The sequence below is a fragment of the Geotrypetes seraphini genome, chromosome 1, assembly GCF_902459505.1.
Source record: "Geotrypetes seraphini chromosome 1, aGeoSer1.1, whole genome shotgun sequence".
Taxonomy (NCBI): Eukaryota; Metazoa; Chordata; class Amphibia; order Gymnophiona; family Dermophiidae; genus Geotrypetes; species Geotrypetes seraphini.
This window is the reverse complement of record NC_047084.1, coordinates 520,082,265-520,108,666: the sequence shown is the minus strand read 5'-3', so window position 1 is coordinate 520,108,666 and position 26,402 is coordinate 520,082,265. Positions and strand designations below refer to the sequence as shown.

General features: G+C 48.6%; 1 protein-coding gene across 3 annotated transcripts in view; it reads right to left on the bottom strand.

The window, feature by feature from the left end:
• FBN2 (fibrillin 2) overlaps window positions 1-26,402 on the bottom strand; it is a 617,508-nt gene that overhangs the window by 101,989 nt on the left and 489,117 nt on the right. For all 3 annotated transcript variants that reach the window (XR_004537713.1, XM_033928968.1, XM_033928969.1), the window contains 2 exons: window positions 21,818-21,943; window positions 15,464-15,583 (listed from right to left, as the gene is read on the bottom strand). Coding sequence is in view for 2 of the 3 variants with exons in the window: in XM_033928968.1 (XP_033784859.1) it covers window positions 15,464-15,583; window positions 21,818-21,943 (246 nt within the window). In the remaining variant the exon portion in view is untranslated. The remainder of the gene's footprint in view (window positions 1-15,463; window positions 15,584-21,817; window positions 21,944-26,402) is intronic.

Here is a 26,402-nt window from a genome sequence, read left to right as displayed (position 1 = left end):
GCACCGACTCAGACTAAATTTAGATTGGAATTAAAAAAAAGCAAGTTTAAATGTCCCAATTCACAAAAAGTTATAATTAATGACTTCTCTACTGTAAGAATAAAGACCAATGCATGCAGTGCCTCACGTAACCGCAAAACGAACACATGCTTCACTATATGGCACGCAACGCACAATTCGGAGCATCAATACTTATAAAGCACAGTTACTTACCGTAACAGGTGTTATCCAGGGACAGCAGGCAGATATTCTTAACACATGGGTGACGTCACCGACGGAGCCCTCGGTACGGACCTTTTTAACTAGAAGTTTCTAGTTGGCCGCACCGCGCGTGCGCGAGTGCCTTCCCGCCCGACGGAGGAGTGCGTGGTCCCCAGTTAGGATAAGCCAGCTAAGAAGCCAACCCGGGGAGGTGGGTGGGACGTAAGAATATCTGCCTGCTGTCCCTGGATAACACCTGTTACGGTAAGTAACTGTGCTTTATCCCAGGACAAGCAGGCAGCATATTCTTAACACATGGGTGACCTCCAAGCTAACAAAGAGGGAGGTGGGATGGTTGGCCATTAGGAAAATAAATTTTGTAACACAGATTGGCCGAAGTGTCCATCCCGTCTGGAGAACGCATCCAGACAGTAGTGAGTAGTGAATGTGTGAACTGAGGACCAAGTGGCCGCCTTGCAGATTTCCTCGATGGGCGTGGAACGGAGGAAAGCTACAGAAGCAGCCATAGCTCGGACTCTGTGGGCCGTGACAGTTCCTTCCAGTGAGAGACCGGCCCGAGCATAGCAGAATGCAATACAGGCAGCAAGCCAATTGGAAAGTGTCCGTTTGGAGACAGGACGACCCAAACGGTTGGGATCGAAAGACAAAAATAGCTGAGGGGATGTTCGGTGAGCTCTGGTACGATCAAGATAGTAAGCAAGGGCACGCTTACAATCCAGCGTGTGCAACGCCTGTTCCCCAGGATGCGAGTGAGGCTTAGGGAAGAAGACGGGCAGCACAATGGACTGGTTGAGGTGAAAAGCTGAGACCACCTTGGGAAGGAATTTAGGGTGGGTACGCAGAACAACCTTGTCATGGTGAAAAACAGTGAACGGTGGGTCGGCAACCAGTGCATGCAGTTCGCTAACCCTCCTGGCAGAGGTGATGGCAATCAGGAAAAGCACCTTCCAGGTAAGGAGTCTAAGTGAAGTTGTGGCAAGAGGCTCGAATGGAGGTTTCATGAGAGCTGAGAGTACCACATTCAGGTCCCAGACGACTGGAGGAGGCTTGAGGGGTGGTTTGATATTGAAGAGCCCTCGCATAAATCTGGAAACCAGAGGATGAGCCGTGAGGGGTTTTCCGAGAATGGGCTCATGAAACGCAGTGATGGCACTGAGGTGGACTCTGATGGAGGTAGTTTTGAGACCAGCATTGGACAGCGAGAGCAAATATTCCAATACGGTTTCTACCGCTAAGGAGGTGGGTTCCTGATGATGCCGGAGACACCACGAGGAGAATCTGGTCCATTTCTGATGGTAACATTGGAGGGTGGCCGGCTTCCTGGAGGCATCCAAGATGAGGCGGACCGGCTGAGATAGGTTCTCTGGAGAGGTCAGCCCGAGAGAAACCAAGCTGTCAGGTGGAGCGAAGACAGATTGGGATGCAGTAGAGACTGATGCTGCTGCGTAAGTAGAGTAGGAAACACAGGAAGGAGAATGGGTTCCCTGGAGCTGAGTTGGAGCAGGAGTGAGAACCAGTGTTGGCGAGGCCACCGAGGTGCGATAAGAATCATGGTGGCGTTGTCCTTGCGGAGTTTGGACAAGGTCCGCAACATCAGAGGAAGTGGAGGGAAGGCATACAGGAACCGATCCCTCCAGTCGAGCAGGAATGCATCCGGAGCCAGACGGTGAGGAGAGAAGAGTCTGGAACAGAATTGGGGCAGCTGATGATTGTGCGGTGCTGCAAAGAGGTCCACCTGCGGAGTGCCCCACCGAGCGAAGATGGAGAGCAGAGTCGGAGGGTCCAACGTCCACTCGTGAGGTTGAAGGATGCGGCTGAGATTGTCGGCCAGAGAGTTCTGTTCGCCCTGGATATAGACCGCCCTGAGAAAGAGATTGCGGTCCGTGGCCCAGGTCCAGATGCGCAGAGCCTCCAAACAAAGGGGGCGAGATCCGGTGCCGCCTTGCTTGTTTATGTAGTACATGGCGACTTGATTGTCTGTGCACAGGAGGAGGACTTGAGGACAGAGAAGATGTTGGAAAGCCTTGAGGGCGTAGAACATGGCTCTGAGTTCCAGGAAATTGATGTGATGACGACGCTCCTGTGGGGTCCAAAGCCCCTGGGTGCGTAGATCTCCTAGGTGAGCTCCCCACGCGTAGGGGGACGCATCTGTGGTGATGATCATAGAGTGGGGGGGCAGATGAAAAAGTAGACCCCTGGAAAGATTTGAGGAGTTCAACCACCATTGGAGAGATTGCTGAAGAGATGATGTCACAGAGATGGGATGAGAAAGAAGATCCGTAGTCTGTGACCATTGGTTGGCGAGAGTCCACTGAGGCGTACGAAGGTGGAGACGTGCCAGAGGAAGGACATGCACCGTCGAGGCCATGTGACCCAGGAGGACCATCATCTGTCGGGCAGGAATGGAGGGATGCATGAGCACCTGACGGCAGAGATGGAGCAGGGTCCGCTGGCGATCGGAGGGGAGAAAGGCCCTCATTAGCGTGGTGTCCAGGACTGCTCCAATGAATTGAAGTCGCTGGGTGGGAAGCAGATGCGACTTGGGGTAGTTGATCTCGAACCCCAGGAGGTGGAGGAGAGAGATGGTGTGATGAGTAGCTTGTAGCACGAGTTGAGATGAAGGTGCTTTCACCAACCAATCGTCCAAGTAGGGGAACACCTGGGGGTTGTGAGACCTGAGGAAGGCCGCCACCACTATAAGGCACTTGGTGAAGACCCTGGGGGAGGAAGCGAGGCCAAACGGTAGCACTTTGTACTGATAGTGGTGGTGCAGCACCTGGAACCGCAGATAGCGGCGAGAGTTCTGATTGATGGAGATGTGAGTGTAGGCCTCTTTGAGGTCCAGGGAACATAGCCAGTCGTGTTGAGAAAGAAGAGGGTAAAGCGTGGCAAGGGAGAGCATTCTGAACTTCTCCTTGACCAGACACTTGTTGAGGTCCCTGAGATCGAGAATGGGACGGAGGTCTCCCGTCTTTTTGGGAACCAGGAAGTAGCGGGAGTAGAATCCCTGACCCCTTTGATCTGGAGGTACTTCTTCGATGGCATTGAGAAGGAGGAGGGATTGAACCTCCCTCAGGAGGAGGGGGGTTTGAGATGAGTGTGAAGCAGACTCTACGGGAAGGTTGTCCGGTGGAAGAGTCTGGAAGTTGAGAGAGTAGCCGTGGCGGATGATGTTGAGGACCCACTGGTCCGACGTGATGACTTCCCAACGGCTGGAGAAAATGGTAAGACGACCCCCGATAGGCTGTGGAAGAGGTAGCAAGGGTGGATGACTGGCTATGCCCTGGAGAGAAGAGTCAAAAGGGCTGAGATTGTTTAGCAGGCTGAGGAGGCTTAGAGGGTTGAGTGGCCTGAGATCGAGCCTGGGCATGGTGCTGCTGTTGACGGGGTCGCCGAGATTGTTGGGGAGGCGGATTGAGTGGCCTGGCTGAGAACCTCCGCTGGTAAGATGATTGAGGCCGATAGGGTCGGGCAGGCGGAGCCTTCTTTTTCGGCTTGATCAGGGTGTCCCACCTGGTCTCATGGGCCGAGAGTTTCTGGGTGGTGGAATCCAGTGACTCTCCAAAGAGTTCATCCCCGAGACAGGGGGCGTTGGCCAAACGATCCTGGTGGTTGATGTCCAGGTCGGAGACTCTGAGCCAGGCTAAGCGACGCATGGCTACGGCCATGGCAGAGGCCCGAGAGGTGAGCTCGAAGGAGTCGTATATCGAGCGGACCATATATTTGCGCATTTGGAGAAGGCCAGAGATGTGTTGTTGGAATAGCGGGACCTTGCGCTCAGGAAGGTACTTCTGGAGGGCAGACAGTTGTTGGACCAAATGTTTCAGATAGAAAGAAAAATGGAAGGAATAGTTGTTTGCCCTGTTGGCAAGCATGGCATTCTGGTAAAGCCTCTTGCCAAACTTGTCCATGGTCTTACCTTCTCTGCCAGGAGGGGTAGAGGCATAGACACTGGAGCCCTGAGTCTTTTTTAAGGTGGATTCAACCAGAAGGGACTCATGGGGCAATTGAGATTTGTCGAATCCAGGAATAGGGATGACACGGTAAAGGTTGTCCAGTTTACGGGGGGCTCCCGGTACCGTGAGGGGATTTTCCAAGTTTTTGTAGAACGTTTCCCGTAGGATGTCATGCACGGGAAGCTTGAGGAACTCCTTAGGAGGTTGCTCAAAGTCTAAAGCCTCTAGAAAGGCTTGAGACTTTTTTGAGTCAGATTCTAGGGGAAGGGACAGGGCAGCAGACATTTCTCTCAGAAATTTAGAAAATGAGGACTGCTCTGGTTTAGAGGTGGCATCGGGTGCCGATGGTTCCTCATCAGATGAGGAGGGATCCTCCTCGGTACCGAGAGGAGTTTCCTCCCATAAGTCAGGGTCCCTGACCTCTGGTGCATGTCGAGACACTGGGGTGGAGGGCGCGGTATGGCGAGTCTTGGACAAAGACTTTCCAGAGCGCACCGAAACGGTACCAGGAGAGGACGACCGGCGTCGATCTCGGTCCCGGGAAGAATGCCGTACCGCCTGGTGCCGAGGAGGATCCACTGTGGCCTGGGAATGAACCACCGGATCGACATGGAGTTGTTGGGCCGAAAGGATCGGCATGGAGGTGTTCACAGGTACCGAAGGGGTGGACACCGGGGGCTCGGTACGGGGCTCGGGCCGGTCTGGTACCGGAAGGAGCGGTGCCAGGATAGTGGGCAACAGGTGTTCAAGTTGTTTCTTTAACTGCTCCTGGAGTTGAGCCTTTAAGATGGCCGAGATACAGTCATCTAGGGGTGGCATCGGAACCGCTTTCTTTTTCTTCGGTTCCTTGGATGCCGCTCCACGCCCCGGCGATGAGGAGGCCGATGATGAGGCACTCACCGAGATCGGGGCGGAGCGTTTGCGGGACCGGTGCGATGCCGGTAGGGATGGTGTCGCCACCGTAGCTGGAGGGCGCTCGAGGGAAGAGGAAGGCTTCTTAGCCGGCTTACCTGGCGCCAGCGACGCCGATGTGGGGTCGGTCGGTGTCGAGGTCGACGGTGCCGATTTTTGAGGTACCGCCGTTGAAGTTGAGGAGTCCATCGCCGACTCGGTGCCGAAGAGAAGAGTTTGTTGAATTCTTCGGTTTTTAAGGGTTCTCTTTTGAAGAGTGGCACAGCGGGTGCAGGAGTCCGCCCGATGCTCCGGACCCAGACACTGCAAGCACCAATTGTGTGGGTCAGTGATGGAGATCGGGCGTGCACACCGCTGGCACTTCTTAAAACCGACCTGCGGGGGCATGAAGGGGAAGATAGCCTCCGCAAAATCGAAGCCCGAGGCCTGTATACTGGCAACAGGCCCCGCCGGGGCAAAAACGAAAAAAAGGGGAAAAAAGCAAAGTTTTTTTTTTTTTTTTTTTTGCAAATCAAAGTAAAATAAACCCGAAGGTAAAGAAAGAAAAAATAAGGAAAAAAAAAGCGCGAGCAGGAAGGCAAAAAGTGGTTTCAACGGCCGTTGAAAAAACACACGCGTCTTCTTCGCTCCGCGGAAACGAAGAAACTGGGGACCACGCACTCCTCCGTCGGGCGGGAAGGCACTCGCGCACGCGCGGTGCGGCCAACTAGAAACTTCTAGTTAAAAAGGTCCGTACCGAGGGCTCCGTCGGTGACGTCACCCATGTGTTAAGAATATGCTGCCTGCTTGTCCTGGGATAAATGTATTCTCCCTTGTTGTTGTTTACAACTTATTTCCAACGTTCAACAAGGTTTTCAATACCTCATTGGTAGAAATCACCTGGTGTAGACTCGAAAAATTCATCCAACCAAGCTCTCCCACCATACGCACAACATCTTTTTACGTGGATGAAGATCTTGTTTCACGCAGAGTCGGAATCAGAAGTACAAAAAACTGAGGAGTCGGAGTCGGGGAGTTGGAGTCAGAAATACAAAAAACTGAGGAGTCGGAGTCGGGGAGTCAGAGTCGGAGTCAGAAGTCCAAAAATTGAGGAGTCGGAGTCGGAAAATTTATCTACCGACTCCACAGCCCTGCTCCCAAGGCACACAAATTTCAGCGGAGATGACAGACTAACGATGTACCACCCATCTGGACAGCAGCAGATGGGCAGTGTTGGAGCCAGAGGATCACGTTTGATGCGGGGGAGGGTACATACTTATATCCCAGAGAAGTAAGAAACCACCCTGAGGAGGCAAGTCGCACTCACACTATCAAGTCTAAGGTAAGTACCAATGATACCCATGATAAGTCAGGGAGAAATATCACTGAATTTTTAGGAGCCACACTAACTAATAAAGTAAACTCTTCACAGATATGGAGGGCTATGTATATTAATGCACACAGCTTGGGTAATAAGATTCTAGAATTAGAAACTGAGATAACAAACGCCGATCTTGATGTGATAGCGATATCCGAAACCTGGTTCACGGAATCGCATGGGTGGGATATGGTTATACCAGGGTACAACCTACTTCGTTGCGACCGAGTGGGTAAATTGGGAGGAGGAGTAGCGTTATACACTAAGGAAAGCATCAAAACCACCAGAATCACAGATGTTAGATACACCGGGGAATCCTTCTGGGTGAATCTGGCCAGAGGGAATGAAAAATGCCTATACCTTGGTGTGATATATAGACCTCCCAGGCAACAGGAAGATAAAGACATGGAATTAATCGAGGACATAGAGAATATCACACTGCGCGGGGACTCAGTAATGCTAGGAGACTTCAACATGCCAGATGCAGATTGGAACACACTCTCCGCAACTACGGGTAGCAGCAAAAGAATATTAAACTCCATAAAAGGTGCACGCCTCAAGCAATTGGTATTAGAGCCCACCAGGGACCAGGCGGTACTAGACCTAATCCTCACCAATGGAGATAGTGTCACGGAAGTCTCAGTAGGAGACACACTGGCCTCCAGCGACCATAATATGGTATGGCTCAACCTCAAGAAAGGATTCCCAAAAACAAACACAGCAACAAGAGTTCTCAAATTTAGAGGCGCAGACTTCAACCGCATGGCAGATTTCGTCCACCAGGAACTACATAAACAAGCTCAAACTGACAATGTGGAGGATATGTGGTCGTCTCTGAAGTCCATACTACAAGAAGCAACAGACCGATACATAAAGACAGTAAGTAAACGCAGGAGAAACAAAAGACCCCAATGGTTCAGTAAAGAAATTTCAGACCTAGTTAAACAGAAAAAAGGAGAAATTAGGTTCTTACCTGCTAATTTACTTTCTTTTAGCTTCTCCAGACCAGTAGAGGTTAACTTTACGAATGGGTATATATCTAATCATGACCAGCAGGTGGAGACTGAAAACAAAACTTTGGGACAGTATATCCTAGCCCCTCCTCTCTATTTCCCTCAGTCTGCCGAATAGCCAAGCAGAACCAAGAACTGGAAAACAACAGAGAGAAAAAACAATACTCCGAAAGGAGTAACAAATAACATACCCAAAATGCTGTTGGAAAATGCAGAGGAGAAATTCCCGAAGGAAGAATATCCCCACAGCTCGCCAGCTAAGCCAGCCGAGCCACAGCCGCTGTTCTTCAATTCTCCCCGGCCCTAGAAAAATACTAGAACCCGCAGCAAAAACCAAAAACTGCCCGCGCAACAGCCCCAACAACAACAACAACAGACAGGGTGGGGACCTCTACTGGTCTGGAGAAGCTAAAAGAAAGTAAATTAGCAGGTAAGAACCTAATTTCTCCTTCTTTAGCACTCTCCAGACCAGTAGAGGTTAACTTTACGAATGGGACGTACCAAAGCAGTCCCTCTCACGGGCGGGACCCCCGAAGGGCAGATACCAGAACACGCTCACCGAACACCGCGTCCCGACGCGCCTGAACATCTACCCGATAATGCCGAACAAATGAATGCAAGGAGGACCAAACCGCAGCCTTACAAATATCCACCGGAGGCACGAGCGACGACTCAGCCCAAGAAGCCGCCTGACCCCTAGTGGAATGAGCCTTGAGAAACTCCGGAACCGGCTTCTGACTCAGAAGATAAGCGGAAGCAATCGTCTCCTTGATCCAGCGCGCAATAGTAGCCTTAGAAGCGCCAGCCCCCCGACGAGGACCCGCCAGAAGCACAAAGAGATGATCGGAGCTCCGAAAATCCCGGGTCCGCTGCACATAAGCATGGAGGACCCGACCGACATCCAATTTGCGCAGCTGCCGTTGCTCAGAAGAACCCTCCCGACTACCCAAGACCGGGAGGACCACCGATTGATTGACATGAAAAGGAGAAACTACCTTCGGCAGAAAGGAAGGAACAGGCCGCAAAACAACCCGCTCCTTCGAAAACTCCAGGAAGGGAGCCCTACAAGAGAAAGCCTGTAGCTCAGACACCCGTCTAGCGGAAGTAATGGCCACCAAAAAGACCGACTTCAGCGTAAGGTCCTTCAACGAACAGCCATCCAACGGCTCGAAAGGAGGGCGCACTAGAACAGAGAGAACCAGATTGAGATCCCAAGAGGGAATCGAGGGCCTTATGGGAGGCCTGATCAACTTGGCCGCCCTAAGAAAGCGAATCACATCAGGAATGGCTGACAAACGCTGACCTGTCACCAGCCCCCGAAAAGCCGACAGGGCCGCCAGATGAACCCGGAGAGAAGACCAGGCCAGGCCCCTATCCAGGCCATCCTGCAAAAACTCTAGAATGTTAGGCAGAGAAGCGCGAAAAGAGACCACTCCCCGCGCTCGGCACCATTCCTCAAAAAGACGCCAAACCCGTACATAAGCCCGAGAGGTAGAAAGCCTCCGGGACCCCAAAAGTGTAGAGATCACCTTGTCGGAATATCCCTTCTTACTCAGGCGACCCCTTTCAAGAGCCAAGCCGTAAGACAAAAGGGAGACGGGTCGAACATGGGAATGGGACCCTGCGTCAGAAGATCGCACCCGAGAGGCAGAGGAAGAGGATCCGCCACCAGATGCCTCACCAGATCCGCATACCACGGACGACGAGGCCAATCCGGAGCCACCAAAACCACCAGCCCCGGATGGCGAACAATGCGAAGCAGTACTCTGCCCACTAATGGCCAAGGAGGGAACACATACAACAGCCCCTCCGTTGGCCACGGTTGGACCAGAGCATCCAGACCCTCGGCCAGACCGTCCCTGCGACGACTGAAGAAGCGGGGTACTTTGGCGTTGCCACTTGTAGCCATCAGATCCATCAGGGGCGGCCCCCAAGCACGCACTATCAACTGAAACGCCTCGGCGCCGAGACACCACTCTCCCGGATCCAAGAAGTGACGACTGAGGAAGTCCGCCTGAACGTTTTCTACCCCGGCAATGTGAGAGGCCGAGAGGTCCAGAAGATGCGACTCCGCCCAAACCATGAGCCGAGCCGCTTCCTGCGCCACCAGAGTGCTCTTGGTGCCCCCCTGACGATTGACATAAGCCACCGCCGTGGCATTGTCCGACAGGACTCTGACCGACTTGCCCAACAAAAGGGAGTGGAAAGCCAACAGCGCCAGCCGGACCGCCCTGGTCTCCAACACGTTGATCGACCAGGAGGCCTCCTCCGTGGACCAGGTTCCCTGAGCTGAGTGACCCAGGCACTGGGCCCCCCAACCCAGGAGACTCGCATCCGTAAGGAGCACCGTCCACCGCGGAAGATCCAGACCCACCCCCTGAACTAGGTGAGGGGTCCGGAGCCACCAACGCAGACTGCAGCGTGCCAAGCCTCGCAGGGGAACCGGAACATCCATCCCGTGCCTCTGGGGAGACCACCTCCGGAGCAGAGCATACTGGAGAGGACGCATGTGGGCCCGCGCCCACCTCACCACGTCCAGAGACGCCGCCATCGACCCCAGGACCTGGAGGAAATCTCGCGCCCGAGGACACCGGGACGCCAAAAGCAGGCGAATCTGAGATTGCAATTTGCTCACCCGGGCCTCTGGGAGGAAGACCTTCCCCAAGGAGGTGTCGAACAGCACCCCGAGGTACTCCAGACGCTGAGCCGGAACCAACCGACTCTTGGAAAGGTTGACCACCCAGCCCAGCGACCGGAGAAACTCCACCACCCGAGCCGTAACCCGGGAGCTTTCCTGCAACGACTTGGCCCGAATTAACCAGTCGTCCAGGTAGGGGTGTACCAGGATGCCCTCCGACCGCAAGGCTGCCGCGACGACCACCATCACCTTGGTGAACGTCCGGGGAGCCGTGGCCAGCCCAAAGGGAAGCGCACAGAACTGATAGTGCCGACCCAAGATCGCAAAGCGCAGGAAACGCTGATGAGAGGCCCGAATCGGAACATGCAAGTAGGCCTCCGTCAGATCGAGAGAAGTGAGAAACTCCCCCGGCTGAACCGCCAGAATGACCGACCGCAGCGTTTCCATACGGAAAGAGGGAACCTTGAGAGCCCTGTTGACCCCTTTCAAATCGAGGATGGGCCGAAAAGTCCCCTCCTTCTTGGGCACCACAAAGTAAATGGAGTACCTGCCCGTGCCCCACTCCGGGGGGGGCACTGGAACAACTGCCCTGAGATCTAGCAAGCGCTGAAGGGTCTGGCGAAACGCCAGCGTCTTCCCAGGTGTCTGACATGGAGAAGCGAGGAAAAAATCCGGCAGAGAGCGGGCGAACTCCAGGGCATAACCGTCCCGCACCACCTCCAGGACCCACTGATCGGACGTGATCTCGGCCCATTTGGGGAAAAAGTCGCGCAGCCGGGCCCCCACCGGAACCAAGGGGGGCGCCGGCAAGGCGTCATTGTGCAGGACGGGAAGCGGGGGAACCGGCGGAGGGATTCCCTGCCCCCCGACGGGCCCCCCGAAAGGGCTGCATGCGCTGGAAGAACCGACCCCGGGAAAACCCCGGAGACTGGAAAGAAGCAGCCCCACGCCCAGGGCGATACTTGCGAAATTCCCGCAAACGCCCCCGGGCCGCACCACCCCGAGACGCCGGGCGGGCACGGTCCTCCGGCAGACGGGGAACTTTCGAGTCCGACAGAGTCTGAATCAACTTATCCAAGTCCTCTCCAAATAAAAACGACCCCCGAAAGGGAAATTTAGTAAGCTTAGCTTTGGACGCAGCATCCGCCGCCCAAGCGCGCAGCCACAACACACGCCTTGCGGCCACGCCAAAAGCCATAGACTTAGCCGAGATCCGCACCAAGTCATACAGAGCATCAGAGAGGAATGAGGCAGCCATCTCAATCTTCGCCACCTCCTGATCCACCAGAGACCAGTCATCAGACTCTCGATCCAAGACCCGCTCCGCCCACCGAAACACGGCGCGAGCGACCAGTCCCCCACAAATAGCCGCCTGGACCCCAAAGGCAGAGACTTGAAAATTTTGCTTAAGGATGTTCTCCAATTTGCGCTCCTCAGAGTCCCGCAAGGCAGAACCGCCCTCAACAGGCACGGTATGCCGCTTGGAAATAGCCGAGACCACCGCATCCACGACTGGCGAAGCTAACGTAGCCCGATCCCCTTCAGGAATGGGATACAGGCGAGCCATGCTGCGCGCCAGCCGAAACGGCGTCTCCGGCGTTTTCCACTGCTCAAGAATAATATCCCGAATATCCTGATGCATAGGAAAAGAGCGGGAAACGGAACGGATCCCTCATAACAGAGGGTCCCCCACACGCGGAGTCTCCGGCGGCGCGTCCTCAAAACGCAAAACCGAAGAAACCTGTTGAATAAGGTCAGGCAGCTCATCTCTCTGAAAAAGGCGCACCACGGACGCCTCGTCACTGGAGAACGGGAAACCCGACAACCCGCCGCCAGCTTCCGTCCCCTCCAGAGGGTCCTGGAATTCCTCAGAAGGGTCCAGGTCCTCCTCCAGACCGACACGTTCCTCCGACCACAAATCCTCGTCCCACGACACCCGCGGACGCTTGGACAAGAGAGGCGGCGGAGGGGACGTCACGTCAGACGAGAGAGGCAAAGCCGCAGGGAGCGCGGAGGAAACCCCACCCCCCGAAACCCCCTGGGCGCAACCGGGACCCCCAGCCGCCTGAAAATAGGCTTTGCATAAAGAAAAGAAAAAATCAGGGGAAAAACCCCCCGAGGGTCCCAAGGGACTCCCTGCCACAGCAGGGGACCCAGCAGAAACCTGCCCCTGCTTAGACAAAACAGGGGGAAGGTCACCTGAGGTGGAAGACAAAATGGAGGGGCCAGACAGAGAAGATGGCGTCTTTCCCGCCAAAACAGCTCCCTCCATAGCCTGCAGTGGCTGAGAGACCTGAACAGTCTCAGCCGCTAAAGCAGGCAAGCCGGCATCAGCTGTCAAAATATCAGCTGAGAGGGAATCCTCTAAAACCCGACCGTCGGCGGCTCGGGGAATCCCTCCGTGGGCGGACGAAGAAGACCGGGCTTCTCCACCGTTCCCTGCCGACTCGCGAGGCACCATCGGCGGGGAGCTCTGGGCGCCTGCAGCCGCTGCCGACGGAGCTCCTCCACCGCACCGGCCTGAACACCGCTTGCACAGGCCGGCCGCGAGTGCCTCGCGTCTGGAGCACAATGAGCACTTTTTCCCTTTAGAAGTGCTCATTGCTCCATACGCGACCTAGCTGTAAAAAAAGTGCTGGTTAGTTGAAAAATACAGTAAAATACAGTGTTCTTAAAGGGATACAACCCTCCAGACCAGCACTACCTCAGGATTTTTTTTTTTTTTTACAGAACAGACTCCACAGGCTCTCTAAGCAATATGCCTTGCTTGATTTAGGGGGCAAGGCTTACTGCTGAGGCTCCTCTAAAAAAATATGGGGAGGTGGAGGAAGTGGGGGGAGGGACCCCGCTCGAGACCCGCCGGGTTTGACACCCCCGAGGTCGGACGAACCCCCAAACAGAGTCCGTCCAAGCTCCGTCCGGCCAAAAACAGGGACAATAAACCCCCTAAACAAATTCCAACAGCCCTACCAAGGGAGATGGGTACAGATCACATCAACACCTGCTGGAGACTGAAAGAAGACTGAGGGAAATAGAGAGGAGGGGCTAGGATATACTGTCCCAAAGTTTTGTTTTCAGTCTCCACCTGCTGGTCATGATTAGATATATACCCATTCGTAAAGTTAACCTCTACTGGTCTGGAGAGTGCTAAAGAAGACGCATTTATCGCCCACAAACATTTAGACAGAGAGGGGGCAAAAGAGGACTATCTAGACAGATCCAAAACTGTCAAAACAGCAGTCAGAGAGGCCAAACTCCGAATGGAGGAAGAGCTAGCACAGAAAATCAAGAAAGGGGATAAATCTTTCTTCAGTTATATCAGGGACAGGAAAAGAAACAAAGATGGGATAGTACGCTTGAAGCAATCGGACGGTAACTTTGCTGAATCAGATTCTAAGAAGGCAGAATTACTAAACCAATACTTCTGTTCAGTGTTCACCCACGAAGCGCCGGGAGCTGGCCCACAGCTTCAGACGGGAGATAACCGGAAAGACCCGTTTCATGATTTCAAATTTACGCCCAGTAGGGTCTACAACGAACTATTAAGGCTCAAAGTAAACAAAGCCATGGGACCGGATAACCTACACCCCAGAATGCTCAGGGAGTTAAGGGAAGTCCTGGCAGAACCATTATCTGTTCTTTTCAATCTTTCCCTAAGCACAGGAAGGGTCCCCTTGGACTGGAAAACTGCCAACGTAATCCCACTCCACAAAAAGGGCTGCAGGACAGAGACAGCAAACTACAGACCAGTGAGTCTCACGTCTATAGTGTGTAAACTCATGGAAACACTGATCAAACAGCATATTGACACAATCCTGGACGAAGAAAATCACCGTGATCCACACCAACACGGGTTCACCCGGGGTCGATCCTGCCAATCTAATCTGATTAGTTTTGACTGGGTTACTAGACAACTGGACGCCGGAGAGTCACTGGACGTGGTATATTTAGACTTCAGTAAAGCATTTGATAGCGTCCCTCATCAAAGATTACTGAACAAACTGAAATCGATAGGATTAGGAGACATTCCAACTACATGGGTTAGGGAGTGGCTGAGCGGCAGACTTCAGAAGGTGGTGGTAAACGGTACCCCATCCGAAGCGTCGGACGTGATCAGTGGAGTGCCGCAGGGATCGGTCCTGGGCCCGATTCTATTCAACTTATTCATAAGAGATATGACGCAAGGACTTAGAGGAAGGGTATCACTGTTCGCCGACAACGCCAAACTTTGCAACATAGTAGGCAGATGCTTATTACCTGATAATATGACACACGACCTACTGCTACTGGAACAATGGTCAAACACTTGGCAGCTAGGCTTCAATGCTAAAAAATGCAAGATAATGCACCTGGGCAAGAGAAACCCGTGTAGAACTTATGTACTAAATGGTGAGACCTTGGTTAGGACCACGGAGGAACGCGATCTAGGAGTGATCATTAGCGAGGACATGAAAGTTGCCATTCAAGTGGAGAAGGCTTCCTCCAGGGCAAGACAATGGGGTGTATCCGCAGAAGTTTTGTCAGCAGGAGACCTGAAGTTATGATGCCGTTGTACAGAGCCATGGTGAGGCCTCACTTAGAGTACTGTGTTCAGTTTTGGAGACCACACTACCGAAAGGACGTGCTGAGGATCGAGTCGGTTCAGAGAATGGCCACCAGGATGGTAATGGGGCTCAAGGAAGACTAAAGAAATTGCGGCTGTACTCACTTGAGGAAAGAAGAGAACGGGGAGATATGATTGAAACGTATAAGTACATCACGGGATGCATCGAGTCAGAAGATGATATCTTCGGGCTAGTGGGACCCTCGACCACCAGAGGGCATCCGCTGAAAATCAGGGGAGGGAAGTTTCATGGCGACTCCAGGAAGTACTTCTTCACCGAAAGAGTGGTGGATCACTGGAACAGACTCCCACTCCAGGTGATAAAGGCCAGCAGCATGACGGATTTTAAGAAAAAATGGGATACTCACGTGGGATCTTTAAGGGAGTAAATTCAGTGGGGGGGATACCTGGAATGGGCAGACTTGGTGGGCTATAGCCCTTTTCTGAAGCTTTTTTTTTTTTTTTCTATGTTTCTATGAACTTATGCTGCACAGAAGAAAAACCCGGCAATCTACTTCTGTATTTTGCCACAAAAACTGTTCATCAAGTCGCTAGGACTCAAATACGAGTCGATGGCACCCATCAATATACATGGTTACCTTTATGCAGTTAAGTGCTGAATAATGGCACTTAATTGCAACAAATGCCAACTCCATCACTGGACCGCCCACAAATTAGCCTGTTTTGGCTTAGGTGCTAACTACAGATATTCAGTGGCATCAGAATGCTTAGAAGATACAGCACTACAGAAAACAGTCTTACCAATACAATTATCGCCTTTCACTTCGTAGCCTGGAGGACAGATGCATCTGAATGAACCCTCCAAGTTTTGGCAAGTACCGGGTGAACAGGACCCAGGAAAAGCTGCACACTCATTGATATCTTAGGAAGACAAAACAAACATAAAAGAATAATGAAACTCACAAGTCTCAATAACCAGCCTTTAGCATCACATCTCATGCAAAACCATTTCAGAATTTAGGGAAGGAATCTGCTGACAGATAATGAGTTAATGCATATAAACCTGGATACCCATTACATTTAATTAGGGGGTCTTTTACTAAGGCACTCTAGCCGATTTAGTATAGGCTAAAAGCTAACGCATCCATAAAATATAATGAGCACGTTAGAATTTAGCGTGTGCTAAATCGGCTTAGCGCGTCTTAGTAAAAGAACCCCATAGTGATCACTAACTGCTCACTTTATTTCTGGAAAAAAACAATAGTTTGATAGTCTTTATACTGTATAATCCATCATTTTCTTTTTAATTTATATTTATAATTTTACAATTTAATTATTGAGATTTCTTAACAAGGAAATTATTCCTCACACAAGAAAATAAACAATGCAAATTTATAGTGCGATATCAATGAAATACACAAACATACTCCAGAATAAAGAAACAAAGGAACAGCTCTAAGAGGGAGGAGATTAGAAAAAAAAAATAGTTAGACAGGAGAAAATTAACTAATTCATATCATGAAAACTCAGGAAGCTTGATCAAATATCTGTCTAAATGTTCTAAGTGAGAAAAAAATCAAGTTATACTATAGGAAGGAGTTGAGACTGAACTTGGCATTGGTGGGCACTTGGAGGGGCATAATCAAAAAAACCGTCTAAGTCTACTTTTGGCCTAAGTCCCTAAATGCTGAAAGTAGGCAGCAAGGAAATGTCCATTCTCAATAAAAAAAAAAAAAAATCCAAAATGAGGGTTTTATTGAGAATGGCTTACATCTACGTTCAGCAGTTTAATCGCCCAGACCACCACTATGTCTAACCTTAAAACACATTCCCAACCCAAAAATCGCCCAAGTCCCAAAAGCCCAAAACAAGACCTTTTAGGCGAAGGAGGGGCCGGTCTTTCACCTAAAAGCAGGATTCTGTAACCAGTGTCAGTCAAAAACAACGCCGGTTACAGAATCCTGGGGAAACACCCCTCCCCTCAACGATCACGGCAGGAGAAATGCCTAAGCTCTCCTCCCACGATCGTGATCCCCTGAACTGCCGCAAACCAGCCGGTATTCACAGGGGGGGGGCGGGGGGGCGCCTTCGGCAGGAGGGCTTGGGATCCTTTCTGCTGGTTTGCGCCAGTTCAGGGGGGGATGGGTGCTGGCAGGAGGGCTTGGGATCCCTCCTGTCAGTTCACGCCAGTTCGGGGGGAGAGGGGGGTTGGGGTGCCAGCGGGAGAGATTGGGCATCTCTCTTGCCGGTTCGCAGCAGTTCGGGGGGATCGCAGCAAGAGAGATTAGGCATCTCTCCTGCCGTGATCGTAGCGGTGGGGGATGGACAGGTTGCCTGGGCTGGAACTTATACCTGTTTTGACTTGGTCTAAGTCAAAATGTATAAGTTCCGTCTGGCAACCTGGCAACCTTTTTTGGTTATGGCTGCCAGACAACTAAGTCTAGGTTGGCCCACCTTTCACCCTTTCCCCTCCTCCAAAAATGCCTCTAGGTTTTTAGAGGCAGGGTAAAGGCCTAAGCTGATTTTAGATACATCTAAAACCAGCTTTGATTATCGGTACTTGGACAATCTGTCTTTTTTGATCGTCCAAGTACCGACTTAGGCCACTTTTTGAATGTTTTTTAAAATGTTTTTATTATGAGCCCCCTAGCCTTTAATCTAGAAAATTATTAAATTGGTCAGGGTCTGTGAATACAAGTGTTTGCATGAAAATTGGAAGAAAAATGTAACAAAAGCCCAAAAGGCCTTCTGCCTCATTTGTGTAGCCCTACAGATATCAAGAAATATTAAAATCTTTTGGCCTAAAAATATAACTTCTTTATAACAAAAATACAGTCTGAGTATCCAGTTTTATCTGGTTTCATGGTAAATAACCCATCATTTTCCTTTTATTTTTGCATAACATTTTATTTGATTTTAGTTGAACAGAAACAAATTTAGATAAATGAACATATGTGCTTATCAGAGTAATGTTAAGAATGAATATTCACAAGCTGTAATTAACATACATTGTTAGAATAATGTGATACAAATGCATATGTCAGCATAAAGTGTCATTACAAAAATTATACGAGGGGCCACTGGAAAGTTCTCAGCCCAACCAATGTTTGGAGCCATGAAACATACGAGTTATTTCACTTTTCTTGATACTTTTCATATCACTGAAACAAAAAGTGTCAAGAAATATGTGGAATAACATAAGTTTCATGGCTCCACATCATTCTCTTCTTGGTTGGGCTGAGAACTTTTCAGCAGCCCCTCGTAGGTGTCACGTTTTGCAAAAGCTAGATACGCCTTGATTCTTAATTGCAGAAATTATCTCATTTTTTAATGGAGCAGAGATAGTTCTACCATTATGAGGAATTTAACTGAGAATTATTTTTCCAATTACATATAATTGAATGAATAGCTAAAGCAAGCCTGACATTGAATATTTTGCAGTGAGATTCAGGAATATCAATATATGGGTTTGAAGAATGTAGAATGATTGTCTTATAATGTGATTGACAATGAATTATCTAGACTCAAAATGGTAGAAATTTTGTTACATACAGACTTCTAAAAATTGTACATTAGAGCAGTGGAACAGTAGTATTTTTAGCAATCTTGGAAGGGGTCCAATATACTTTATGCATTATGAAGAACACTGATTGACATATAGATGCTGACATAGTCAGCTGAGCTGATTGGATCCAGAAGGAGATCCAGTTGAATTCTTTAGAATTTAAATTGAGTTCAATTTCCCAAAATTTCCAAGAGGAGAGTTGAAATTAGTGGAAAAGTCTTGCATCTGTTTGTATATCTTAGATGCTTAGTTTATCTATTTTTTTTAAAATATAAACTACTGGGGAAGGGAAATGGTACCATACTAAATATATAATTCATTTTAAGAGCCAGAACTATTTTGATGGCTTCAGCCCTGCCCCACCATGTAAGAAAAAGGGGAGACCAGGAGTCAAGATGTGGTTAATAATAAAAAGGAATTTGTGTTCATTTTCATAGTTCTATCTATAGAATTACTATATCAGATACCCAAATATTTTATTTGGTTCCCATTGCAATGGAAATTCTGAAATATGATGTTTCATAACATATAGGGATAGGGACATAATAGCAGATTTATTCCAATTTATCTTATTTCCTGATATCGTAGAAAAGGAGTTAATACAGGAGAGTAAATGAGGCAGAGAGTCCAGAGAAGTGTAAAATAAAATATCATCTATGTAGAGAGTTTATATGATTCATCCTTTTATGAAAGAGTTTCCTCTAATTGCAAGAGCTAGAGCAGGGGTGTCAAACTTAATCACATAAGAGGCCGAAATCTGAAACACAGGCTAAGTTGTGGGCCAAATTTTTTATTAAGATACTTAGGGCTCCTTTTACAAAGGTGCGTTAGGGCCTTAACGTGCGGAATAGCGTGCACTAAAATGCCACGCACGCTAGCCGCTACCGCCTCCTCGTGAGCAGGCGATAGTTTTTCAGGTAGCGCGTGCTATAGCGTGCGCTAACCCAGTGCGTGCGCTAAAAACGCTAGCGCACCTTTGTAAAAGGAGCCCTTCGTCTTAGTTGATCGCTGGAATGGGTGGTTGATCGCTGGAATAGTCTTCCACTTAAGGTTATTGAGGCCAGCAGCGTGCCTGATTTTAAGGCCAAATGGGATAGACACGTGGGATCTATTCATAGAGAAATGTAGGGGAGGGTCATTGGGGTGGGCAGACTAGATGGGCCTTGGCCCTTATCTGCTGTCAAGTTTCAAGTTTATTTGATTATTTGATTAAACGCCTATCAAAATACTAAGCGTTGTACAATAATAATTAAAACATTAACAAAAGTACAGAGAAACTAACATCTTAACATACTTTGTGGGGTTTTGTTTTGTTTTTGTTAACCTATAAGGACACAATAGGAAAAGAGGGGGAGAGAACTACAATATTTATTAAGAAAAGATACAGCAAAGGGAAGAACAATGGGAGGGGAAATCAAGAGTTGCTGGACTTGAAACGAATAGTCAATTGTAAAGTCAATTGTAGGCATCTTTAAAAAAGAAACATTTTAGACTATTTTTAAATCTCTGTAGATTGTTTTCAGATCGTATATGTATAGGTAGGGAATTCCAAATCGTGGGGGCAGTTACTGAAAAGATTGTATTACGACGAGTACCTATTATTCTTAAGGATGGGATATTAAGAGTATGTTGTGAGGTGGATCTTAGAGCTCTCGGAGGGTCGTATGGAATAAGAAGTCTGTCAATAAATGCTGGGACATGTGTTTGTATTGTTTTGAAAGTTAGAAGTGCTATTTTAAATGTTATTCTATGTATGACGGGTAACCAGTGGGCTTTTTGTAGAAGAGAAATGACATGATCATATTTATTTGAACCTGATATAAGTTTGATAGCTGTATTTTGAATCAATTGTAAACGTTTTATATCCTTTAGGTTTATCCCTTTCAGTAGAGAATTACAGTAGTCCAATTTGGATATCACAAGGGAGTGAATTAGTGTAGTAAGGGATTTGGCGTCGAGAAGGGGGGCCAAAGATCTAATCATCCTTAATTTATAAAAGCAGTTTCTGACTAGAGCACTAATTTGTGAGCGAAATGTGAGTTTATGGTCAATTAACACGCCTAAAATTTTTATAGTAGTGGTTGGAGTATTATCGATTGAGATAGGAGCAGTTAATTGTAACCCTTCTTTCCATGAGAATAGCTTGGTGTTAGTTTTAGTAATGCTTAGAGAAAGCATATTTGTATTTAACCAGTCATGTTTCTAAGTATAGATCCTTCCTCACCCTGAGACACCTGTGGCGCGGTCAGGCACTTGTGTGGAGCGCCCTGCTCCAACCTAGCTTTTACACTGGGACTGGGTCCTTCTGCCTGCAAATGGATACTGAGGCAGCACGGCGAGGAGCTTGGAGCGCCGCTGGGAGTGGGGCAGTGCGTTCAGGTGCTTGGAGCACCACTGGGACTGGGGTTGCACAGTCAAGGCACTTAGATGCAGCACAGTCACTGAGGGTCACATAAAATGGCCAGGTGGGCCTAATTCGGCCCCCGGGCCTTGTGTTTGACATGCGTGAGCTAGAGGTTCAAGAGCCAGATTAAACAGCAATGGTGATAAGGGACAAACATGCTTTGTACCTCTTTTTAAGTGGGAATAAATTAGAAACGGTACTATTAACATATATGGCAGCTTGAGGATCATTATATAAGACTTTAATCATGCTTATAAATTTAGAGCTTAAGCCAAGCCATTTTAATATATGAAAAAGGTATTCCCATTCTGTTCTATTGAACACTTTTTCAGCATCAAGGTTAGACTGTTAACAGATGACGAATGAGAATGAATGTTCCAGAAAAGTCTGGAGTTGTCATTTGGAAGCCTATTAGGAGTAAATCCATTCTGATCTCTACATATAAGTGTAGGGGGAATATTGTTTAATCCTATAGCAATTATTTTTGCATATATTTTGTTGTCTATATTTATCAAAGAAATTGGACTGTAGTTTTTTCCACTTTTGTGTGATCTTTTCAGATTTAAGGTTGACTATAAATAGTGGACTCAGAAAAGGAACATTTTTTTACTATTATCCGATATCATGGATTGAGAAAGGCAACCTAACTTAGGAATGAGTAGATCAGATAAGGTTTGATAGAATTCAATGCAAAAGCCATCGTTGCCTGGGGCTTTACCTCTTGAAAGGAATTTAATTGCATAAGATATTTTTTGAATGCTCCTGAAATGCCTCTGTAGCAATTCTAATATTGTGTAAGCCACAACGATTTTATGTCTATGTGTCTGTAGCAATTCTAATATTGTATAAGCTGCAATGATTCCTAGCTGACATTTACGGGATACAAGAGTTAGCATGGTATGGTAGTGACTAAATTTCAACTGTCAGCAAGTAGGGATGCAGTAGATTTGTCTGGATAACTACTAAATTATCTGGACAAATCTTTGGAAGACTGGCCTCCGTGTCTTTTGGCAACAGAGCTCAGAGCAGAGTTATTTGAATGGAACGGGCAAATATTTTTCTGGAGCCCACAGTTTCTCACTATGTGTCCTGGAACACACTCCTTTTAAGCTGTCCATTCTGACCACAAAAGGAAGAATTATTTCAAGCGACTAAAACTGTATACCCTGGTTTACTTTTTGCTTACCTATGCAGTTTTTGCCATCCAAGGTATGTTCATAACCTTCATTACATAAGCAATGGAAGGAACCAATTTCATTAAAACACTGTCCATTCCTGCACACCTGACCAAAGGTGCTGCATTCATCAATATCTGTTGGGAAATAAGAAAGAATGCTAATATCACTGAAAAAGCTTAAAGACACATTACGAAGATCAATAAACAACATAGTGCCTAAATCATATGGCATGACAGAATGGAGCAAAACAAATCCTGCTTATGAGAGATAACTCAATCACTGATGGGCACAGAAAGAAAATTTTGTTCTCGTTTTAGCAAAATACTGCATAATTTCTTGTTAATTTTGATGAATTTTGAATGCCATTTATAGTTTCTGGTCCTTAATGAGTAAAATGGCAATATGGGCCGGGGGGTGAGTGGATTCAGGCTCTTCTTTATTTGATATACTGCCACAGAGAGTAAACCATCGTAGCGGTTTACAATTGCAAACAATGCTTTGGTCGTGGACACACATTAACTATTAATGCAGCAGATAATGTGGGGCAGTTAATGTCACCTAAGAGGAGTAGCTTACTAAATTATGCATTATCTGCCATGCAGGTCCAGCATTAGGAGGGGGGCAAAAAGGGCAGCTGCCCTAGGTCCACAGCTCCAGGGCGAGGGGGCCCCCATGGGCTGGGATGTCCTTCCCTTCTTCCCATTTGGTTCCAAAACCCTCCTTACCTGTAAAAACATAAGGAGAGTGCCGATGCAGCAGTGATTCTCTAGGGCTACCCACAGCCTCCTCAGCACTGTTCTTTTGCCGCAGTCTGCCCCCTTAAGTTCTGCCGCAACCAGAGGTTGTGGTAAGAGTGGATAGTGTAGCTGGTTTTAAGAAAGATTTGGACAATTTCCTGGAGGAAAAGTCCATAATTTGTTATTGCGAAAGACATGGGGGAAGCCACCGCATGCCTTGGATCGGTAGCATGGAATATTGCTATTCCTTGGGGTTTGGCCAAGTACTAAAAACCTAGATTGGCCACTGTGAAAATGGGATACTGGGTTTGATGGACCATTGGTCTGACCCAGTAAGGCTATTCTTATATTCTCCTGTTTCCATTTGGGTGGACCACGGCAGAGGAACAGTGCTGAGGAAGCTGTGGGCAGCATTAGAGAATTTCTGCCATGCCGGCGACCTCCTTGCATTTTTACAGGTGAAAGAGGCTTTGGAACAAAGAAGGGAGAAGGGAAAGATATGGGAGCCCCCTAGAAAAGCTGATTTTAAAATGAAAGGAAAAATGCTGAAGCATTTGGTGGGTGGAAAAACTGGGAGAGGGGGCAGGGAGGAGATGAATTGGGGCTGGTGGCTTTGTTTCTGTCCTGAGCCCCTGAATGTCGAACACTGGCCCTGCTGCAATGCAGTTAACACAATAAGGTTTCCTTGGCAGCTTTCCTAAAAACACTGGGAAAGTCCCTGGTAGTTAACATGGAGGATTTACAATTACTGTGCATTAATTTGAGGATTTAATATGCAGTAATTGCCAAACTTTACCATATATCAGTAAATAGAGGCCATAACATTCAGATCAAGTGGTAGAAGCATAAATGCTAGTCAGTGTTTCATACAGAGTAAGAACTGTAATAGATGAGTTCTTTTCAAAACTTTTATAAACACATTTCTGACTGAAACACAGGGCTCCTTTTACTAAGATGCGATAGTGTTTTTAGCATGCGCTAAATCCGCGCTACACGGCTAGAACTAATGCCAGCTCAATGCTGGCGTTAGCGTCTAGCATGCGTGGCATTTTAGCGCAGGCTATTCCGCATGTTAATGCCCTAATGCAGCTTAGTAAAAGGAGCTCACAGTTTAGACTGTTATCAGACAGCTTGTGGAAAACATTATGAGTTATATCAACAGCGCGACTCGGCTCACCCTTATAAGGGAGAGCTGCGGAGATTCAAGAACAGCCGGTGGGGGAGGCAGGAACCACCGGAGAGCACAGTTACTTACCGTAACAGGTGTTATCCAGGGACAGCAGGCAGATATTCTTGACTGATGGGTGACGGCACCGACGGAGCCCCGGTACGGACAATTTTAGAGTGATTGCACTCTAAGAACTTTAGAAAGTTCTAGCTCGGCCGCACCGCGCACGCGCGAGTGCCTTCCCGCCCGACAGAGGCGCGCGGTCCCTCAGTTAGTATAAGCCAGCTAAGAAGCCAACCCGGGGAGGTGGGTGGGACGCAAGAATATCTGCCTGCTGTCCCTGGATAACACCTGTTACGGTAAGTAACTGTGCTTTATCCCAGGACAAGCAGGCAGCATATTCTTGACTGATGGGTGACCTCCAAGCTAACAAAAAGAGGGATGGAGGGAAGGTTGGCCATTAGGAAAACAAATTTTGCAAAACAGATTGGCCGAAGTGTCCATCCCGTCTGGAGAAAGCATCCAGACAATAATGAGATGTAAAAGTGTGAACTGAGGACCAAGTAGCAGCCTTGCAGATTTCCTCAATAGGAGTGGAACGGAGGAAAGCTACAGAAGCTGCCATTGCTCTGACTCTATGGGCCGTGACAGAACCTTCCAGTGTCAGTCCGGAGTGAGCATAACAGAATGAAATGCACGCTGCCAGCCGATTAGACAACGTACGTTTAGAAACGGGACGTCCCAATTTATTTGGATCAAAGGACAGAAAAAGTTGGGGAACTGATCTGTGGGGTTTCGTACGCTCTAGATAGTAAGCCAGAGCCCTTTTACAATCCAAAGTATGTAAAGCTTGTTCTCCAGAATGAGAATGAGGTTTTGGAAAGAAAACAGGTAGAACAATGGATTGGTTGAGATGGAATTCAGAGACAACCTTAGGGAGAAACTTTGGATGTGTACGCAAAACCACCTTGTCATGGTGAAAAACCGTAAAAGGTGGATCTGCGACCAATGCATGAAGCTCACTGACCCTCCTGGCAGAGGTAAGAGCAATAAGGAAAAGCACTTTCCAAGTGAGAAACTTGAAAGGAGAGGTAGCCAAAGGTTCAAATGGAGGCTTCATTAAGGCGGAAAGAACCACATTGAGATCCCAGATAACAGGAGGGGCTTTAAGAGGTGGTTTCACATTGAAAAGCCCTCGCATGAACCTGGATACCAGGGGATGAGCTGAGAGAAGTTTTCCATGGACTGGCTCATGAAAAGCTGCAATGGCACTGAGGTGGACTCTGATGGAAGAGGACTTAAGGCCAGAGTCAGACAAAGAAAGCAAATAATCCAACAATGTCTCCACTGCCAGAGAAGTTGGATCAAGATGATGAAGAAGACACCAGGAGGAAAATCTCGTCCACTTCTGATGGTAACATTGCAGAGTGGTTGGTTTCCTGGAGGCATTCAGAATGGAACGAACAGGCTGAGATAAAAGAGTATCATGAGATGTCAGCCCGAGAGATACCAAGCTGTCAGGTGCAGAGACTGGAGGTTGGGATGTAGAAGGGTTTCCTGCTGTTGCGTAAGCAGAGAAGGAAACAGAGGAAGAAGAAAAGGTTCCCTGGAACTGAGTTGAAGTAGAAGGGAGAACCAATGTTGCCTGGGCCACCTCGGAGCAATCAGAATCATTGTGGCTCGTTCCCTCTTGAGCTTGAATAAGGTTCTCAACATTAGAGGCAGAGGAGGGAAGGCGTACAGGAACAGATTCGACCAGTCGAGGAGAAAAGCATCCGCTGCCAGACGGTGAGGAGAGTAAAGTCTGGAGCAGAATAGGGGCAGCTGGTGATTGTGAGGAGCTGCAAAGAGGTCTATCTGAGGAGTGCCCCATTGAGTGAAGATAGACTGCAGAGTTACAGGATCGAGTGTCCACTCATGAGGCTGGAGAATTCTGCTGAGTTTGTCTGCTAAAGAATTCTGTGCTCCCTGAATGTAGATAGCTTTCAGGAAGAGATGGTGATCTATGGCCCAATTCCAGATCTTTTGGGCTTCTTGGCATAAAAGGCGAGAGCCTGTCCCACCCTGTTTGTTGATGTAGTACATCGCAACCTGATTGTCTGTGCACAACAGAAGGACCTGAGGAAAGAGAAGATGTTGGAAGGCCTTGAGGGCATAAAACATCGCTCTGAGTTCCAGGAAATTGATTTGATGCTTCTTTTCCTGGGCTGTCCAAAGACCTTGAGTCTGGAACTCGTTCAAGTGAGCTCCCCATGCATAAAGAGAGGCGTCGGTGGTGATGACCAGTTGATGAGGGGGCTGATGGAATAGAAGACCTCTGGATAGATTTGAGGATACCAACCACCATTGAAGAGACTGACGAAGAGATGATGTCACAGATATGTGTCGTGAGCAAGGATCCGTCGCTTGGGACCACTGAGTAGCAAGGGTCCATTGAGGAGTGCGCAGGTGAAGACGTGCGAGGGGCGTGACATGAACTGTAGATGCCATGTGCCCCAGGAGTACCATCATTTGCCTGGCTGAGATGGAAGGTAGCGAAAGCACCTGCTGACATAGAGACTGAAGGGTCTGAAGACGATTGGATGGTAGGAAAGCTCTCATGAGGAGTGTGTCCAGGATCGCTCCAATGAATTGAAGTCTCTGAGTGGGGGTGAGATGAGATTTGGGTAGATTGATCTCGAACCCCAG